At 33.9% G+C, this 21,787-nt stretch overlaps 1 protein-coding gene across 2 annotated transcripts in view; it reads right to left on the bottom strand.

Annotated features, from left to right (window-relative positions):
• Positions 1-654: 654 nt before the first annotated feature.
• Positions 655-21,787, bottom strand: part of SNX16 (sorting nexin 16) — a 41,691-nt gene continuing 20,558 nt past the window's right edge. For both annotated transcript variants that reach the window (XM_004774208.3, XM_004774207.3), the window contains 4 exons: positions 14,678-14,747; positions 4,508-4,644; positions 3,871-3,990; positions 655-2,933 (listed from right to left, as the gene is read on the bottom strand). In XM_004774208.3, coding sequence (XP_004774265.1) covers positions 2,837-2,933; positions 3,871-3,990; positions 4,508-4,644; positions 14,678-14,747 — 424 coding nt within the window. In that variant the 3' untranslated portion in view covers positions 655-2,836. The remainder of the gene's footprint in view (positions 2,934-3,870; positions 3,991-4,507; positions 4,645-14,677; positions 14,748-21,787) is intronic.

The following is a 21,787-nucleotide window of genomic DNA, read 5'->3' as shown; positions in this document are numbered from 1 at the left end:
TAAGGAAAAAATAAAAACAAAAACAAAGAAACCGCAGATAAATTCTTTAAGAAAAGCACTGCTTTTACTGCTGCTGAGACCTAAGAGAATTTTCTCTCATGAGTCCTCATAAAGGTACACTGTGGTGTAGCAGGCATCAGCCTTGAAATAAACACATGTGTTGAAAACGCAGTTTCTGATGATTGTTTTGCTAGTAGAAGCCAACAGCACAGAAGCAAATTGCAATGCAGTGAAGATAATTCTATTATCTTTTGGAAGAACTAAAATGTGGATCAAATATGTAGCTTTTTGAAAATCTCCCAGAGGATACAATTTAGATTCCTCTCTTTCCAAGTTGAGAATACAGGCTTGTTTTTAACATAATCCCCAAACTTCCTCTCTTTCCGTAAGTAATAAAACCCGTTTTAAAACTAGACAAATTATTTTTCGATGTAAGACCACTGTTCCCTTTTAATATCACAAACAGATGAAGTAGACTACGTAGATTATTTATCTGAGGAACATGGTTTTCTAAATAATGTGCTTTAAATGTCTACTCTCAGAACAGACAAATAAAGCACATTTTAAAATGCTGGTTTATGGTTTTACTACCTACCCATGAAGTTAATTTTTAAAAGGTTAAAAGAATATTCACAGAAATGTTTCCTGTTTGAATTATGTTCAACTTTTTTTATTAATATTGGTTACATTTGTAGCACAGTGCACCTATTCACAAAGACTTAAAATGATAATATAAAGTGTAAACATAAAAAATGATCATAAACTCATTCCATATCTGTGAAATGGAGCAGTTAAGTATAATTAAATTTACAATAATTGTAAGGGATAGAGAGAACACTGAAATGGAAGGGGAAAAATACTATTCAAGATCTAAACAACACAGCTACTGCTGTACTGAAAAAATAATTTATTAAATGAATATAATAATAAGATGCATCATAAAAGTAAAAAAAGTAAATTCTAAATATAAACAGTGGTTTATCTAATTAACAAGTTTTTCTTCACCCATCCCAAACTTTACATACAATCTTCTGAAAAGCCAGATTCAGAAGTGTATGGTTCACTTTAAAACAGACATGTATGTAGCATTACAGCATCTGGGATTTAGCAAAGATCATCTTATCATTAGACTAAAAATGATATTAATTTAAATGATTGTTCTTTTTAAACCTTTTAAGCCTAGAATATTTTGAAATGAACAAAGAGAATAGTTTATTATATTCTTCCTGTCTCTCTCCCAGGAGACAGGTATACTTTGTGGAAAATATTCTGAGACAGAACATAGCTGTACATTTTGACAAAAGCTTTTAAAATTTTTGGTACTTTGTAAGAAACAGTGTCCTTTTTAGATCAAAAGTTAACAACAGCCACTTGATCTCTTAATCTATGTAAGCAGGATTTTAAATAACTACATTTTAGTATGTACATCAAGATACTGATAAACTTTTAGATAGTGAAGAAAACAAAACTGGAGATGGTTATTCTATTTCCCCAGTAAGTTTCCCTCAGCTTTTAGAAAGCACATGCAATTCAATATACCGAGCTGTATTTCAAAATGCTAGCACGATCACAACACTTATTAACAGCAATATGCAAAGCACTGGAAATAGAAAATAAATGAGTAACTTCATATTGTAAAAATGAAACAAGGCACTTTCAACAATTATAAGTCAATCTGAAAGAAACACTTTTTCATAAAGCTGACTCACAGACCCTAGCAGACTGGTGTAAAAAGTCAAATAGTGAAGGCACTACATAATTCTTTTTCCTAACTCCACTTACTAAAGAAATTCACCAATTAAACTTGGCACAAAGGAGTTTAATTATCATAAAGTGCATCACTTGGCTAAATATATTAAAAGGAAAATCAGCCTTAATATATTATAGCAACATATTCACATATACAGAAATAAAAATGCAATCCCAGGAGTCAATATAGTTAAGGAACTTCATAGTATATATGGCTTTTTATTTTGTATTTTTTTTTTTGTAACTCCCTACTTGCTTAGAATCTTTATTTTCAAAAGATTATACCTTGATTAGCAAAAAGAGGTAGTATTCTGAAAGAGGAAAACTCACTGATTCTATAGGTAGAGATTTAAGATAAAGATTATGTGGAAAATAAACAAGTATAACATATTATAATAAATTAGGATACTTATCATAGTATTCTGATAATGTATCAGCTTTTAAAATCAAGGCTATTTTATCAGTTTAGCTATGTTATTTTATATTATTATAGCTCTTTCAAATAGTTTTCCTTTGGTATTAGAAAGTTTTCTTCTTTTAAATAGCAAACAGGCAATTTTTATTTACAGATGGTAAATGTATCGATATTTAAAACTTAATTCATCTTTACCACTGATTTAAACGACTAATGAAAATGTATCATGTCATAAATACAAAGAAGTATATATCAACCAGATAGTAACATGCATTTAATGTCCATTTAACTGATAAAATTGGCATTTTAAACACAAACTCAAACACACACACATACACGCAAGAGTATGCACACACACATTACTTTGGAGCAATATATTGGCAAAATACCAAAATAATTTATGCACATTATTTAAGAATTGAGTCTTGATAACAGAACTCAAACTAAATTTTTTTTTAGTGTATTAAATACAAAGGTTGGATAAAAGACAATTTAAAGCAGCAGTGAATACATTTCTTATCCCAATAACTTAAAAAACTTTTATGTAAACTTTATACATGTGCAATCTTTCTGTTTTCTGTAAATGCTTCACTCTTTTTTTCTTTTTAAATATTTGCCACTCTATTCTAAATTTGCTGAAACATATACATGGAAGAAACTGCTTGTCATGTATTAGTCTTCTTCAGCATTGTATGCCACTTCTGCAACTTCTATGTCTGATACAGAATTTTCAGGTTCACTAAAACTTAAGCATGGCTTATCATCAGTTCTGCAAGAAAAGAGAAACATGTCAACAAAGAGATTAGAAACATGCGATTTCACTTCACTATTACCTTAAAATTTTTTTTTATCTAATGGAAAGATTATTTAAATACTAATGTGAAAATATTTAATGGAAAAGAATACTTAAATAAATGATCAGAAATTACACACACACACACACACACACACATATATATTTAAGATTTTATTTATTTATTTGACAGAGAGAGAGGGAGAGAAACCACAAGCAGGGGTAGTTGGAGGGGGAGAAAAGAAGCAGGCTCCCCACTAAGCAGGGAGCCCAACGTGGGGCTTGATTCCAGGACTCTGGGATCATGACCTGAGCCAAGAGCAGCTGCTTAACAGACTGAGCCATCCAGAAATTTTATATTTTTAAGTTGTTATTACCAGACATCATCTATGGAGATATATTTTTGAGTCTTTCAGCTCTCCCAACTACCATTTATCACTAAAAATCCAATTTATAATGACCTTTACCAACACAAATTTGTTCTCATAATTACAGCTTAGCTGCTGCCACTAAAGTATTTACAATGACTTTGGATTTATAAGTAATAAATATTCTATGTGCTTTCAAATATACTATCTTCATCATTCCTGTTAGGTAGGCAGGCTTGTTGCTATTATAGTATCCCACTTTTTGAATGGAAAAAGACTGAGAGAGATTAATATGTTAAACTTAATAAAATTAATGAATTAAATGAATAGGTAATTCAGATATATCTTCAAAGTAAGTAATAATTTACAGCCTAGATGCCAAATATTCATTTTTAGGGACAGCCTAGAATATCAAATAGTCTTTATTTGCTCAGCAGATTCATGATATAATAACACTGAGTTCATAAAAAAAAACTTGATAGAGTATTACTATTTCCCTCTAATTAATCAGATAATTAGGCCATAATAAGCCAAATATTATTTACCTAGATTCCTCATGCAAAACATCTTGATCAACCTCAAGTGAGGAGGGCTCCACCTTTGGGATGTGTCCACCTTCTGTTTCTGATGCGTGCAATGACTCTTCAGGTTCTAAAGACAATGTTCTGAAAGTAAATTAGAGCAACAAGTTATTTCCTACAAAAAAAGTATTAGTTTATTTTTGTAAATACACATAACTTTATTAAGTCTTTAGCTATTCTTAATATAGCTAATAGATTGCTGACTCTGGGAGTCAACAGAGAAACTAGTATTTATAATTAACGTAAAATGATTTTAATGTCAATTAAATATGCTGACAAGAACACAAACTACAACTTTCATATGTGAAAAATTGGTAGAAATGCCTAGAAATAAAGATACCATTTAAACAGGTTAAAATGAATAATGTTTATCTTCAACAGCTAGAGACTTGTATTTCTGATGTTTCCCATCCTTCAAATGTTCAGCCTCCTAAAATAATTTATCAAAAGGCAATTTTCCCAATCTATAAGAAATTACGCCAAGAGTCTAAGACTTCTGGAATCAGAAATTTCCTAAATCATACTAAAATACAAAGGGCATTTAGCCCAGAGTATTAAGAGTTTAATGAGTAAGGCTAAAAATGTAAATATCACAATACACCTGATTCTGCTCTCTAGAGTTTCTATATGAAGTTGCTTTTCATGCAGCAGTTTCTTCAGTGATTCCACCTCTTTTTGTTTTTCAAGTAGTTCTTTTTGAAAACGGTAGTTTGTCTCTTCTAAAGTTTCACAGAAAGCCTTAAAAACAAATGAAAAATTCAGAAAAAAATTACTTATGCAGTATCTTCCTCAAGAGCATTTATTTGAGGAGTTAAAGAACATAACCAAAATAATATGTATGCAGCCCCAACAATTTGTTCCCTTTCCTCATCGTTTTTGGTCTCTGCTATCTTGCTATCTGCCACCTACCAGCAGGACTTCTAACTACAGGTCCCCTTTCTTGAGAATTGTTAATCAGTAAGCCACATTGCTTGAAATGAGTATGTGATAACCCTATAGAGTAGAACTGGGGGAAAAAATGACCAAGTTTTAAGTTTCTGTTCTCCTTCATCTATTTTTGCCTAGTCCTAGATGAATATACTTTTTTGAAAAACTGACTATTCATTCGTATTAGCTTAGCAGCAATAATATTGTAACAACCTCCTCCACAACACCAAAACAATGTTGGGTTCTTTTTTCAACATTGTTTTTCTCTTGCTTCTCCTTTTCCCAGATTCGTTCAAAGTTGACATGTTATCCTTCATACCCAGGATACTAAACACTGCTGAAATAAAGATTAAAACAAACGAAATCGTTCTACCATAAAAAATGATGTCATGAAAATATGTGGGTCACTTATTTTGGTGAGGCGTTCGGCATTACTGATCAATTCTTTTAATTATTCCTAGTTATCTCTCACTCCCTGTCCTGTCTTCTCTCTGACTGTTTCAGAACTTCACCCCTGGTAAGTCCCCTACAATGTGTTACTATTGCTGATTCCAAACCCAGCAGATGATCTGGATTACTGTATCAGGGGAAAAAAAAACCCACTGACTCCCTGAATCCTGGCTACCTTCACATCCTGTTCTTTTCCTTAAGAACATGAGACTCTTTATCTTACCTACTTACTCTTCCTCCTCTGGAAGTGTGTTCAACCACATACACTTTGTCTTAAATTTTCAACCTTTCCCCTTCCTGGACCCTAAACCTCCTTAATAAACTTGACTGAAGTTCCTTAAGCAAGTCCTAAAAATTTCTCTATAAAGAAAAATCATCACCTCTCTCTTAATCATGACTAGCTATTAACTCACCTCCTTCCTTTCAAAATGAAACAATTTATCACAATAGGTTTTTATCACCCAAATTTAGCCCCCCATTTACTTCTAAAATCATTTAATTAGAGGAGTTTCATTCTCTTTTTCTCTACCAACTATGCCCAGGGAAAGGCAAACAATGACCTTCTAATTGTCAAATCCAAAGTGTTGTTTTAATGACTTCACTGCATGTCACTGTTGATTTAATTTTTTTTTTTAATTTAATGGAATCTCTTTCATTTGGCCTCCATGAAACTTTATGGTTTGCTTCTTAACTTGGACAGCTACTTCTTAGCTTTTAATCTCTTCTTTGCATGTGGGCATTCATCAGAGTTTTGCCTTTGGTTATGTATTCTCTTGTTCTATATGTCATTCCTGGGCAATTGCACTTACTGTTAAGACTTCAGCTCTCATCTCCACTATATGCTATCAACTTCTAATGGGTTTGTTGTTGTTATTAATCTCCACCCCTCAACATTTCCTGAGTGCATAGACATCATTCATATATCTGTTGGTCCTCTTCAACTAGATGTACCAATGGCAAGTCAAACAGCGTTCACAAGGGAGTATCTATTCTACCATCTCATCATTAAAGTCATCAAGCAGGCATCTTAGATCACTGAAATCCCCTAATTTCTATGGCCCAAAGATAGCCCAGTCTCTCTACCTTTCCCTTACCCTCATTCCCTACTGCCTCATCAACACTTCTTATGTTTTTGTCATTTTTTTTCTCATTTCTACAGTTTTCAGTTCTTAACCAAACTACACCACCAGTAAACTAATTGGCTCACCTATGTTTACTTTGGCAATATAAGCTGGCTTTTTTCCCTTTTTTTTAAATTGTGTTATGTTAGTCGCCATACAGTGGACTTTCTTAAAAATACATTTGATCATGTTACCTATGATTTAATACTGCCTAAATAATAAGGCCAAATATATGTAGGCAAATGAAGTACCTTATGATGTGACATATCCCTTTTACCCCAACTTCATAGCTTGATGTATTTACCTTTCCTTTCCTCTGGTCTTCTACATAACCCATGTTCCACCCAACTGAATTATTTTCAGCTTCTCAAATATTTATCTTTATATAGATGGAAGTATTTAATATATATCAGTCTTATTTTTTTTACCTAATGACATAAGATGAACGTTATAAACATACCCATATTTAAAGATCTGGGTATAGTCACATATGAGAAAAACTGAACAGTGTTCAACAATCATGCAAATAGAACATAGGAACACAGAAAAAAAAAATAAATGAACCACACATAACTTCCACAGATAATAGTATGGGTGACCAGGCAAACTAAGGCTTCTGGCTATAAAACACCTAGCTAAAAATCCAACTTTTTTAAACAGCTATGTGGGCAAGAAACAGAGGTAAGTCTCCGGGAACAAAAACAAAGAGAAATGAAAACAAGTACCACCAGGATCTGCACTAACATAGCTTTGGGTAATGGGTGAAAAAGGAGTGAGGAGAGGTTGCTTTTGGTAACTTTGAACTTTAAACATCAAGATAAGAGATGAATCAGGGACGTTTTAAGGGCTAGTGACAAAAAATCAGATACTTAGGAATAAATAAAGTAAGGACTCTGAAGAGCAAAGTCATTAATAAAAGTCACTCATCAACACTGGAATACATCAAGGAAGATTGTGTGTCTCATCTTGGCCTATATGTGGGAGAGGTAAAGTCTTCCCTGAAGAATCCGTAACTATGGGCCAATGTCTCATGTGGATTTTGGTTTGAATTTACACTGTTCACAATCAGTCAGAAATACCCAAGCTTTGAAATTAGCATAAAGAATGGTCCAGGATCAATGATACTCAAGATATGCCTGCAGAATAAAACAAACTTCTATGGAAGGATATACCCTCAAGTTTGGCTGTTCAGTGTTCCTGGCGACAAGGTTCTAATCAAGTCAACTTTATAACCTAAATTACAAAACACACTTGGATATCATCCACTGAAAAGAGGATTAGAATTCCATAAACTTCAGATAGCATATTATGAGATAAAGACCATAAGAGATGAACATGTAAAATGACTGGAAAATATTTTTTAAAAGCCACTGTTAAAAAAAAAATCAGGTATACCTGAGACAAAACAATAGAATGTCAAGACATGACAAGTATAGTCAATATTATTAAGATTTTTTTTTTAAAAGATTTTGTTTATTTGACAGAGAGAGATCACAAGTAGGTAGAGAAGCCGGCAGAGAGAAAGGAGGAAGCAGGCACCCTGCCGAGTAGAGACCCTGATGTGGGACTCGATCCCAGGACTCTGAGATCATGACCTGAGCCAAAGGCAGAGGCCACACCCACTGTGCCACCCAGGCATCCCAATATTATTAAGATCTTAATGGAACAGTAGAATAATCCTACCTGAAGACAATAAACTGGAAGCTAGAACTAAGAAAATTATAGAATTTATTCATTGAAGAATGAAGCACAGGGAGATGGAGACATAACATGAAAGGTTAAGACAGATGGAAAAGGAAAATAACACACATATTTATAAATTGGTCTAAAATAGAGAACAGAGAGAATGAGGAGAAGCAATATTCAGTGAGAAAACAGCAAAAAATTTTCAGAACTGATTAAATAGTAGCATTTTCAGACTTGGGAAGAATAATGCATCCCAAGGAAGAAAAAAATAAACACCACCCACACATAACATGGTAAAACTGCAAATGTTAAAATCAAAGAGAAAGTCTCTAAAACACTAGGGAGAAAAAAGAGTTTACTAGAAAGGGACAACAATGAACTGAAAATAGATATTTCACAGCAGTTCTACAGCAAAGGCAGGGGAAAAGACCTCAAAGAACTGAGAAGGACTATCAAGGTGAAATTCTAGGCCCAGTTAAATCATACTTCAAGAATGAAAGTTAAGATTTAAAAAATTTCAGACATTAAAGACCTAAATATTACCAACACACATTCAGTGAAAGAGCTATTAAATGGTGTATTTTAAGAGCAATTAACTGAGCCCTAGTTGAAAAAGTGAGACAAAAGAACTTAGAATGATGAGGAAAGGAAGTGCCAGTATGCAGGTAATTAAAGGAAGCACTGGCTCACTTTCGGGAGGCTGTAAACAACTTGGTTCTAAATTATTTGATGAAAACAATATATGGCCATTAAATAAAAATGAATATAGAGCTTAGAAGCCAGGAATAGAAGGAAAAAGGGAGGAAAGAAAACTCATTAACTAAAAGAAAGGAAAGGAGAAAAAGGTAAATAAAAGGCACAAAATAAAATGGCAGAAATAAATACATACATATTGGTAATTACTGGACACATCACAATAAACTTGCCATTTAAAAAACAGATTGTTCTGTTTGTATCAAAAACCAAAAATACCTCTATGATGCTGACAAGAAACACACTTTCTTTTTTTTTTTTTTAAAGATTATTTATTTATTTGAGAAAGAGAGAGAGAGCAAGGGAGGGAGAGTACAGAGGGAGAAGCAGACTCCCCGCTGAGTAGAGAGTCTTAACATGGGACTCAATCCCAGGACCCAGATACCATGACCTGAGCCGAAGGCAGACTCTTAACTGACTGAACGACCCAGGTGCCCCAAGAAACACATTTTAGATATACAGATAGAAAAATACTTAACAGGCAACAGGCAAATCTGCTCTTTCTTCCCTACAAAAAGTGTAGCTTTATTAATCTCAGAGCAATACGTTTTAAGTGGCAAACATTAGGCACAAAAAGAGTCACTACCTAATAATAAAAGGAATGATTCATTAGGGATATTTCAACTACAGAATTCCAAAAATTTTTTTTAACAACCAACCATTATGAGTGAATTCAATATACTACTTTTGGTAATTAAAGATACGTTAAGAGATTTTTAAAAATCAGAGAAAATGCCTTACATCAATGTATTTTAAAATCTGTACGATTTGCCCAATTTTCTTAAAATACACCAAAACTGAGCCCTAAAAAACCCACACAATCTGAATAAGCAGTATTCATTAAAGAAATGTAATTAGTTGTTAAAAATCTACCCATACAACTACTAAACAAACTAAAGAAAATATCAGACTCAGGTTGTCCTACAGGTGAAACACAGAATCATTTCCTTTAAAGTTAGAAACAGAGGAAAAGGATGTTTGTCATAACTGCTTCTACTTACTCTAAAGATCCCAGGTAGCACAAAAAATTATGAAAATAGAATGAAAAGTATTAAGGATTAAAACAGAAAAATTGTAACTGTAGTATTTCAGGGGATATGATTATCTATACAGAAGATTTAAAAGGATCTACAAACTAATGAGAGATTTCACCAAAGTATAACATATAAAATATATAGAAAACAATAATACAACAGTAATAAATTAGAATATAGTAGGGGTGCCTGGGTGGCTCAGTTGTTGATGGTCTGCCTTTGGCTCAGGTCATGATCCTGCAGTCCTGGGATGGAGATCCCCACTGGGCTTCCTGCTCAGTGGGGATGCTGTTTCTCTCTCTTCCTGCTGCTCCCCTTCTCGGGTGCTCTCTGTCAAATAAGTAAAATCTTTAAAAAATAATAAAAATACCAATTATGATAAAAAAAAAAACCCAAATAATAAATCTACAGCTTTCCCTAAAAGTTTTAGGAAAAAATTTAACCTTTTTTTTTTTTAAAGATTTTATTTATTTGACAGATCACAAGTAGGCAGAGAGGCAGGCAGAGAGAGGGGAGGAAGCAGGCTCACTGCCGAGCAGAGAGCCCGATGCGGGGCTTGATCCCAAGACCCTGAGATTACGACCCGAGCCGAAGGCAAAGGCTCTAACCCACTGAGCCACCCAGGTGCCCCAAGGAAAAAATTTAACCTTTACTGAAGACTTTTAAACAAGACTTAAAGCAATGATCTTATTGATAGGAAGACTGAATTCTATAATGACTCTGCTCTTCAAAATTAATCAATAAGTGTACAATAATTCCAAACAAAATGCCCCAAGGATCTTTTATGAAACTCACAAGTTGGTTCTAAAATTCATATGGAAAAACAAATGGTTAATTTTGAAGAAGAAGTAGGAAGGGAAATCTTGTCTTGCCAGTTACAGAAACTATAAAGCCACAGTAATTAGTTATCACAGTATGGACTCAATAAAGAAACAGAATAATTATTATAACATAAAAGCAAATAGAAATGCTAGAGTTGAAAAGCACGATAGCTGAAGTGAAAAATTAACAAGAGGAGTTCAATGGCAGATTTCAAATGACAGAAAAATGAGTCAGTGAGCTTGATCAACAGAAATTATTCAGCCTGAAGAGCAGAGGAAAAATGATTGGAAATAAAATGAACAACACTTCAGAAACCCGAAGTACAATGAAGTATACAAATATATGGCTAATGGGAATCCCAGAAGGAGAAGGCTAAAAGGAAATGACTGAAAAATTATTTGAAGAAATAATGGACAACCACTTCCTAAGTCTGATGTAGAACACTAATCTACTAAATCCAAGAAGCTCAATGAAGCCAAATTTTGATAAACACCTTGATATATCATAATCAAACTGCTGAAAGTCAAAGAAAAAAATCTTGAAAGTAGCAAGGGCAGAATGGCTCATCATGTCCATGAGAACAATATAATTAAAGGCTGATTTTTCCTCAGAAACAATGGAAGCCAGGAAACAAAGGAATGATACAAAGTAGTGAAAGAAAAAAAAAACATCAATAAAATTATCCTTCATAATGAACTTTCCTAAATAAACAAAGGCTGAGAATTTGCTGCCGTCAGACCTGCCTTACAAAAAGTACTAAGGGAAGGAATGCCTTGAAGCTGAAATAATGTGACACTAGATGATAATATCAATCCACAGCAAGGAATGAATTCTGTAATGACTTTGCTCTTCAAAATTAATCAATAAATGTACAATAATTCCAAACAAAATGCCAGAGGGCTGGAAATAGTAAGTATATGGACAAATATAAAAGTCTGTAACGTATTTTTCTCATTTCTTCTCTTAATTTCTTTATAAGAGAAAAGACTATATAAAGAAATAATTATTATACTGGGTTTATGACACACAGATTTAAAATATGTAATAAATAATAGGGGTGTCTGACTGGTTCAGTCAGTGGTGCATGTGACTCTTGATCTCAGGGTTGTAAGTTCAAGCCCCATGTTGGGCCTAGAGCTTACTTAAAAAAAAATGTAATTATAGCAATATCAAGGAGAGGGGACAAAAAGATGTACTGGAAATAAGTTTATGATTCCCTGGAATTAACTATTTCTCTGAAGTAGGCTGTTAAGATGTATACTGTAATACCTAGAACAACCGTTAAAAAATAAAAAAGTAAAAATTTTTATAGAGGAATCAAACTGCCATATAAAAGATGTGTATTTCACATAATAGTAGGCAGTAAAAGATGAAGAAGACCAAAAGAGATGAGACAGATAAAAAAATAAATTGCAGGGGCACCTGGGTGGCTCAGTGGGTTAAAGCCTCTGCCTTTGGCTCAGGTCATGATCTCAGGGTCCTGGGATCGAGCCCCGATCGGGCTCTCTGCTCAAGCAGGGAGCCTGCTTCCTCCTCTCTCTCTCTCTGCCTGCCTCTTTGCCTACTTGTGATCTCTGTCAAATAAATAAATAAAAATAAAAAAAAATTGCAAATGGCAGATGTAAAAGGTAAAGAGTTAGATTAAACAAAAGACCAAAACCCAACTATATTTATATTGTTATATACAAGAGACAGACCTTAGATTGAAAGACACAAACTGAAAGCAAAAAAAAAGAAAAAACCAAAAAAAAAACTATGTAAACAGTAACCATAAAAACCTGTAATAAACAAGACTGTATCGTACTGGCATAAGGACAGGTAACTGGGTTAATGGAAGAGAATTAAGAGTCCAGAAACAAATCCATTCCTTTATGTTTATTTGATTTTTGATAAAGGTACCAACACAAAAAGTGTACTGGCATAATTAGGTATCTGTAGGAACTTAAAACCCTTATCTCATACGTTCTAAATATCAGGTCAGAATGGATTATAGACTAAATGTAAGAAACTATAAAACTTCTAGAAAAAGAATGGAGAAAACTTTTGTTAACCTGTATTAGGTGGAATTCTTTTTTTTTTAAGTAGGTTCCACACCCAACATGGAACTTGAACTCATGACCTGAGATCAAGACTTGGATGCTCTACTAATTCAGATAGCCAGGCACCTCTGGGTGAAGAGTTCTTAATGGTACAACATCATAAGCCATAAAAAAAAGGTGAGTAAATAAACTTCATTAAAATTAAAGACATTAGTACTTCAAAAGACACCATTAAGAAGATGAAAAGACACACAGAGATCAGGAGAAAATATCTGCTAATCAGGTATCTGATAAAGGGACTTATATCCAAAATAAAGTCTTACAACTCAATATAATAGCTAAACACACACAAAAAGGCAAAAGACATAAATAGCCAATTCATGAAACATAAATGGCTAAAAAACACATGAAAAAGTGATCAACATATTAAAAAAAAAGTGACCAACATAAAAAATTAGGGAAACACAAATTAAAACTATAGCACAGTACCATTACATACCCACAAGAATGGCTATACTTCAAATCACATTTATGAGGACATGGATAAAGTGAAATTCTCATACACTTGTGGTGGGAATGTAAAATGGTATAGCTACTTCAGAAAACAGTCTGTAAGTTTAAAAAGTTAAAACATAATTTGCCATATAAGCAAATGTTCCATTTCTAGGGATCAATCCAAGAGAAATAAAGACAAATGTCCACACAAATCCTCTATGAGATTGTTCATAGCAGCATTATTCAAATAGCACATAACTGGAAACTATTCAAATGGCCAACTGGTGACTGAATAAAAGAAGTGTGGTATATGCAAAGAATGAAAAACCATTCAGCAACAAAAAGTATTGCTTCTATATTTATAGAATATGAATGGTTGACCCTCAAAAACATGATGCTAAGTGAAAGAAAGTAGATATAAAGATTATATAATGTATACTGTTATGCATACTGTATTTGTAAAATATTATGTACACTGAACACTCATCACAAACACACATACACACACACGCACGCACAAAATATGACTCTATTTATAGAAAATAACCAGAAAAGGCAAATTTGTAAAAACTGAAAGCAGATTAGTAGTTGTCTGGTGCTAGGAATGTTGGACTGATTGCAAAGTGGCTGGCAGGAATTTTTTTTCAACATGATGGGAACTTCTAAAACTGTTATGGTGATGGTAGTACAGTTTTGTAAATTTACTAAAAATTATTAATTGGTACTTTTACAATGGAACAGTAAATAGCTAATTTTATGGATGAAATTTTTACTTCAATAAGGCTGTTTCCAAAAAGCTATGGCATTTACTCTAATACAAAGAACAGATTCAGTTTAACTGAAAACATTACAAATCTACCAATTAAATCTGTTCCATTTAAATGCAATTGAACATTTGGGGGTGGGGGAAGACTTGCATAAAATCCTACCTATTATTACCAAATCTGTTTTGTGAATCTAGCCAACTGCTTCAAGAAATAGGCCACTCTAACACGTCAATTAGCGTAATTTGAGGAGCATCAGGCTTGAGTTGAATTGATAACAAGACAATAAGGTAAGTTTTAATTGAATTTAATTGTAGGCTCTTTACTTTGATATTTAGATGGGAGAAAACTCAGCACAGAAAAAGCATTTTTAAATGTAGTAAAATAAATTTCCAGATGATTTTTTTTTCCCCAACAGTAAAAGGAGGAAAAAACCAAGATTTAATTTTAGAGCTTCATTGATGGCACGGCATGTATGAACTTTTATTTTTTCACTAAACTAGGTTCATGTATTTCAATGAAAGACATCTTTGACTCAAACATTAAAAGTTTTCTGTGTAAAACGATCATGGTCTGAAATTATAATATTTTGCTGTTTGCTATTCCATTCAGGAAACAATGTAGTTATTGTACTGAATCATTTGTTCCCCTTTCCATGTGATACATAATACAGCACTTACCCTGCTTTCTTCTAGGCTATCAAATGGACCTGGTGGATCATCCAGACAAAGAAATTCTCTCACTGCAAGGCTTTTCAGAGGAAAAAAAATAAGGTGGGGTACAAATAAGTTTACAAAAAACAGAAAGCAAAAGTTACTTTGAAGCTATACAGTGTTTTAAGCAAGTTGGTTTTGTGGATATACCAAAAGCAGCAAGTTGGTTATGTGTTTTCACACAACCAACCAAACACAAATATAAAATCTATAGAAGACGCAAAGATTTTAAGCCATTTTCTAAGATCCTATGAACACAGAGATTGTAAATCCATGCTACATAAAAACTGCAGGACAGGGGCGCCTGGGTGGCTCAGTGGGTCCTCTGCCTTCAACTCAGGTCATGATCTCAGGGTCCTGGGATAGAGGCCCCCCCCTTCCCGTAATCCGGTGCTCTGCTCAGTGGGGAGCCTGCTTCCTCCTCTCTCTCTGCCTGCCTCTCCACCTACTTGTGATCTCTGTCAAATAAATAAATAAAATCTTTAAAAAAGAAATAAAAAAACTCCCCCAAAACCTGCAGGACATAAAGTATAAATCAGAATAATGGTATAGGAGACCAACCTAAATGATGAGTAGAAACAGGATTACTTCCAAAATTATTAATTTAAACTATTCTAAAAATGTCATTATCCTGTTATGCAGAAATACAATTTCTAATTTATACTTCATTTGTTTTATTGTCAGGAGATGCTTCTTCTTTTTTTTTTTTTTTTAAAGATTTTATTTGTTTATCAGAGAGATAGAGGGGGAGAGAGCGAGCACAGGCAGACAGAATGGCAGGCAGAGGCAGAGGGAGAAGCAGGCTCCCTGCTGAGCAAGGAGCCCGATGTGGGACTCGATCCCAGGACGCTGGGATCATGACCTGAGCCAAAGGCAGCTGCTTAACCAACTGAGCCACCCAGGCGTCCCGTCAGGAGATGCTTCTAAATAAAGTAACAGAAAAGTATTTTCTCTGAAACAAGTTAAAGATATTTTGCAATCATGTTTATTACACAATTTACTTATTTTCCCTAAAAAGTTTAAGAGAAAAAAAATACTGAAAAACTCATTTCTGAACTACCACAAATTTTGAAATAATGAAATACAGTTGACCCTTTAACCACACAGGAGTTAGGGGTGCTGACCCCCTGTGCAGCTGAAAATCTGCATATAACTTTTAACTCTCCAAAAAGTTAGCTTCTAATAGCCTACTGTTGACTGAAAGCCTTCTCCATAACAAAAATGGTCAATTAATACATATATTGTATGTTCTATTATATACTTCATTTTTTACAATAAAGTAAGCTAATGTTTTTTAGCAAATCATAAGGAAAATACATTCATAATGCTATGCTGTATAAAATGCATGTATAAGAGGACCTTAGGCAGTTCAAACCTGTGCTGTTCAAGTGGCAATTATAACAGTGCACTGTCATCTTTCTCAATTATCAGAAATAGGTTAAAATAGAAGAAAATTTAACTTCCTTATTACAAAAATACTTTTCTAAAAGCAATTTTGGATTGAGAGGCAACTCTGTTTGCATGTTAAAACATGTATGGAGACTTAAAACTTTTAGGTATAAAAGGATAAAAATATGATTATCTTGAGGTTCTGTATAGATGTCAACCTATGCTGAAAAGGGAATGGTAACATTGGGGTTTTTATATTGGGTCAGACGGGTTTATGATGACAGGATGGTCATGAAGAGACAAATGGAATATACAGGGAAACCTTTCCAAAAGTAAAAATAATGTGAATTAATATAGAGAAATGGTGTTAAGAAATTAATCCAGAAGACTGCAAAGACAGAACAAAGAGAATTGAATCTGTGGACAATAAAATCTTGACAATACCGGTAATAAAGGACACAGATTCAAGGAAACAGAAAAAACCTGAGTATTCATAGTCATGAAATAAGAGATGGAAAGGATCTTAAATGTGATCTAGTTGATTTTTAAAAAATGTGATCCATAGTGTGCTTTTTATCCTTTTCATGTGTTCAGCAAGAATTATACCTAAACACCTCCAGGAATAGGGAGTGTTCCACCTCTTAGAATAAACCATCATATGTTTGAAAAATACTGAAAATTATACGAATTATTTCTTTTACTGAGCTGAAATTTTTTGTCATGCAGCTTCTACTCAAGAATCTTAATTCTGCTTTTGAGCCGTTTAGGGCAAATCTAAATCCTCTTTCACATGATAACCCTAAAAGCACATTTTAAGTGTTATATTTCCTCTAAACTTATATTCTGCCCAAAGCAATACTAATACACTAATATTCTCTTTTCTTTCATCCTGTAACAAAATTTATTGCATACTTAAAGCCTATATGGGTCTGCACTCATGGAGCCAACATGTTCCCCCAGTTTTACTGAGGTGAAACTGACAGTTAAAAATTGTACGTGTATTTAAGGTGTACAACTTGATTCAAGTATACATTTTGAAATGTGAACTACAATCAAGCTAATTAACATATCTACCACCCCACATAGTTACCATTTCTATTATTTTTAAAGTACATTTCACAAAGGGCTTTCATATATCCTATTTCATTTAATTTTCACAATAATCATGTGAGGTGAAGATAGGCATTACATTTCCCATTTTACAAATGATACCAAAGTTCAGAGAGTTAAAATGACCCGTACAACGTTACAAGTGCAAGTGGTAGAACAAGACCTTGAATATGTCTTCTGAGTCAGAATATGTACCTTTTTCTACCTTTAAATTCTTTTCTGCTATATTTTGGTTCATTTGGATCCTCTCCTCTTGTTGGTCACTTCCCTCAGAAAACATTCAACTTGTCTATCTCCTTTAACCAAGGCCTCTAGAATACTGCAGTTGGTCTAAGAGCACAGAGAAGAACAGGACAACCACACATTTTTTTGGTTTAGCTATATATTTCTATCCACCCATTGTTAGAGAACAAACTATTAGGCAAAAAATGAGCCAGAGGAAATAAACTGATTTTGGGACTGAGAGGTCAGAAGTATGGATGAAACCATGAGAACAGCCTTTAAGATTGATATGGAAAGTGCACAGAAGTTTACAGAAGGGTCTTTTTTTCTTTTTAATACTTCAAGAGTATGATAACCCAATGTGAGACACTGTTTTCTTGTAGGTTTATACCCAGACTTCCTCATTCTTTAGTAACATTTTTATGTTTGCAAATTACCCTAGTTATTGAAATGCTGCTGCTAGGAAAGAAAAAGTAGTTAAGTAGATATGTATCACTTTTTATATCTTTGACTTATAGTAGAAATTTAACCCAAGACCAATAGTGATATTGACAATGTACCCAGCTGCAGGAATCTTTTTTGGAGGGGCTTTTCTATTTCATTCACCTTCCCTAAACATCTTTATGATCTATATTACTGCCTCATGACCTATTTATTTTACATTATACTTCAGTAAAAAAAGAAAAATCTTTATGATCTACATAGCTCACTAGTGTGCTACTCAAACAAAATCCAATGGATTTTTTTCCAATATAGTTCAAGGTCATATTCCATGCCCTACCTTCTTTAAATTGTAACATAAGAATGAAATTTGAAACTGGCTATACAACTCTGATTTATAAAATACTTTCTCAGGGATTCACTACATTTTCTGTTTCAACAGGACTCAGGTGGCAGAAGAAGAGAGTCAGTATGCTCATACTATTCCCATAGGAGAGGGCCACACAAGAATCTCTGGGAGACGGTTGCATTTGAGAAAACAATTTCTTTCACAGACATTCTGATACCTTTTTTCCCCCTTCTTGAAAAGGAAAGCTTTACCCATGCTTGAGAACCACTGACTAGAGAACTTTATTTAGATTTGATAAATATTTGACTGCCTCTGTGTGCCATGGTTCTGCTCAGTGATTTCCTCCATATTACCAATGTATAATTTATAAACAAATCAAGTGAATTCAAATAAAATATAAATACCACTCTATTATTATTAAATGGTCTATAAATTAAATAGAAATCACTTTTCTCCCAGAGAATTGAAATTTTTCTTAAAAAAATTTTTTTTTATTATTTTCAGTTAGCCACTGTATATCATTTGTTTTTGATGTGGTGTTCAATGATTCATTAGTTACATATAACACCCAGTGCACATCACAACAGGAGCCCTTCTTAATACCCACCAACCTGTTAACTCCCAGAAGTCATTTTTTTTTTTAAAGATTTTATTTATTTATTTGACAGAGAGACAGACAGACAGACAGTGAGGGAGGGAACACAAGCGAGGGGAGTATGAGAGGGAGAAGCAGGCTTCCAGGAGTAGGGAGCCCAATGCGGGGCTTGACCCCAGGACCCTGGGATCACGCCCTGAGCTAAAGGCAAGCTGCTAAACTGACTGAGCCACCCAGGCACCTCCTTAGAAGTCAGTTTTTAAGAAAAAGTCTCACTCTTTTCCTCCTTGTTCACCAATAGGTTCAATATAGCCCCCAATCTCTCCTCCATATTCAATCTTTAATACTTTTGGTTCCATTTGGCTATGATAATAAAGCTAAGAGAAACAGGATAAAAAGAGAAACCTATCTAAGAGAAAAATCCAACAATCTGGAATTAAAAGGTAAAGAAATACTTTGTATCTTTCTATGCCCTTTATAACCTAGAATAGTTTTTAAGTGTGTTTGGGAAAATTCTATTTTAAAATTGAGATCAGTTGTTGACTTAGCTTGCCTGAAGATAAGGAGACCACAGATGGTATCCCTCAGCATTTTTTATTATCAGAGCAAATTTGCCCTATAGCTTTCTCTTCCTCTGATTCTCTAAAAAAGTTTTCTGTCAGAGTTCTACTATTTTCAAACTTAGAAAATGATTTCATCTGGTGCACTTTCATCTTCAATTTACTATTATAGTTTACTCTTTTTCTTTCATAAATATGTATCTGTTTACATTTGATTTTTTTAAACCAGTAATTTAATAGCTAAAAGTGCTCTTAATCTTGAAATGTGTATTTTAAAAGAAAAAAAAAAAACCCTTAAAACTAATGCAATCCATTAAAAGGTCAGTCAAGAACTAAATATATGAAAGAACTAAAAATACTAGATACCAGTTCTGTCAAAATCAAATTAAGCACAAAAAGCCTACTGCATGAAAATATTCCTCAAGGATTTCAGATAGAAATGCTTTATCAGTTAGTATTTCTCTTCAGGACACTCTACCAGCTAAAAGAAAGTAACAGAAAATTGACATTAAACACAACCTGCAAGATAAGGACTCAGGGATCAAGGCTGGTGACAGTGAGGGTCACAATGGAGGTAGGCTGACTGGGTATGAGGCTGAAGCACTCACATTTAGAATCCTGTGGTGGAATATCGGGGTAGTGGGGAACCAGTTTAGATCCTGATTATCTCTTGCCTAATTACTAGTCAATTTTGCCCCTATGTTCAGTTTTATTCCTTCTAATCCAGAGTACTTCAAAAACAAACATTTTATGTCAAACCCAGGTTAAAACTCATCTATGTTTCTTCTAGCAAGAGGGAACAAAGCCAACATCTGTGTGCTGGCATAAAACACCTGCCTACATTCCAGTTTTAACTGTTTTTCCCTAACTGACACTTAAAATAGTACATCTTCATAACTATTTCATGCCTCCATACCTTTACTCATGCTTGCTGCTATTAACCCAGCCCATCCTTCCTACCTCTATCTGGCTAACTTGTTCTTATTCTTTGTGGCTCAGCTATTATCTCCTCATGGAGTCTCTTCTGATTAGGTCCCTTTTCCTACCCATGTTAGGTTCGGTCCCTGCCCCCCCCTGCCCCCCGAGAGAGAGAAAGCGCATGCGCATGTGCATGAGGGAGCAGGTGCATCAGCGGGCAGGTGCATGAACTGGTGTGTGAACTGGTGGTGAAAGGCAGAAGGAGAGAGGGAGAGAGAGAGAGAGAATCTCAGAGAATCTCTGGTCCATACCCAGCTCAATGCCTCATGTGGGGCTCAATCTAACGACTCTGAGATCATGACCTGAGCCAAAATCAGTCTCATAACCAACTGAACCACTCAGGTGTCCCTAAGTTCAATATTCTTCTATGGATTACTATGGCACTGTGAAGAGATCCTTTTCACAGCACTTATTACATTGTATTATTAGTATTGTCTGTTTATCAATATCAAGTATTGTTTGCTTCACCAAAAGGTAGATGTTTCTGGACTGTATAGATCATATTCAAACCAATTAGTACACTGTAGAATAAGTATTCCACAAATAAGGACCTTATTTCTAAGAGTTATACAATTAGAAAAAAATTTAATGCAACTGTTAAGAGCATCAGAACAAATTTATATCCACTGCTGCAGATAAACACTCTACTACAATTCTCAAATTTGAGATGAATTTTAGGTTTTAATAGATACTCCTACTTTCCCAAGAAGGTAAACTGTGGACAGCAATAAGACCAAAAGTCTTAAGAGTTAAAAAGTCAAAAGCTGGTTGCTTCCGATGGTGTAACCTTAAGATTCACGAGGAAGCACAATGAAAAGAATACAATGAGAAATCTAGTGTTGAAAGGGAACTTTCAGAAGCTACTTAGCTCAAATACCTCATCTTCCAATTGAAGACATTGATTAAAACCAGGTAAGTAACTGATTAAAATTATTTTACTATTGAGCTCCAAAAACTAAATTTTCTATAAGGTCTCTGACACCCAATTTAATTAGATGAGAGTTTAAATGTATCTGAATACAAAATATTTGGCTTTACTGCATTTAAAAAAACTATCCATAATTGAATGTTTACCAAACTAACATTAGTGGTGAAAATCACTTGACTAACCTTAGCAAAGTGTTGGTTCTCATGACTTGGGACTATATGAGCTTTGCATATATAATTATAAAAAATACTAAGAATAATTTCTCTTGATAATATCTTTATATAAAAAACAACTTAAATACATTTAAAAAAACTTCCTGTGAGAACATAGTTCAGGTTGAAAATGAATAAAAAAATAGTTTAAGTATTCTTGTTCCAGAATTATAGAATTACTGAATTTTACAACTAGAAGGGATCTAAGAAGTCATCTAATCCAATATATCCCAGATAATAATCCCCCCTTCAGTACCACCGACGCTTATTTAGCCTTTTTAAATGCTTAAGGT

The sequence above is a fragment of the Mustela putorius genome, unplaced genomic scaffold (assembly GCF_011764305.1).
Source record: "Mustela putorius furo isolate JIRA1106 unplaced genomic scaffold, ASM1176430v1.1 tig00003846_pilon_pilon_pilon, whole genome shotgun sequence".
NCBI classification, from domain to species: domain Eukaryota; kingdom Metazoa; phylum Chordata; class Mammalia; order Carnivora; family Mustelidae; genus Mustela; species Mustela putorius.
The sequence above is the reverse complement of the archived record's forward strand: the minus strand, read 5'-3'. Positions and strand labels throughout refer to the sequence as shown.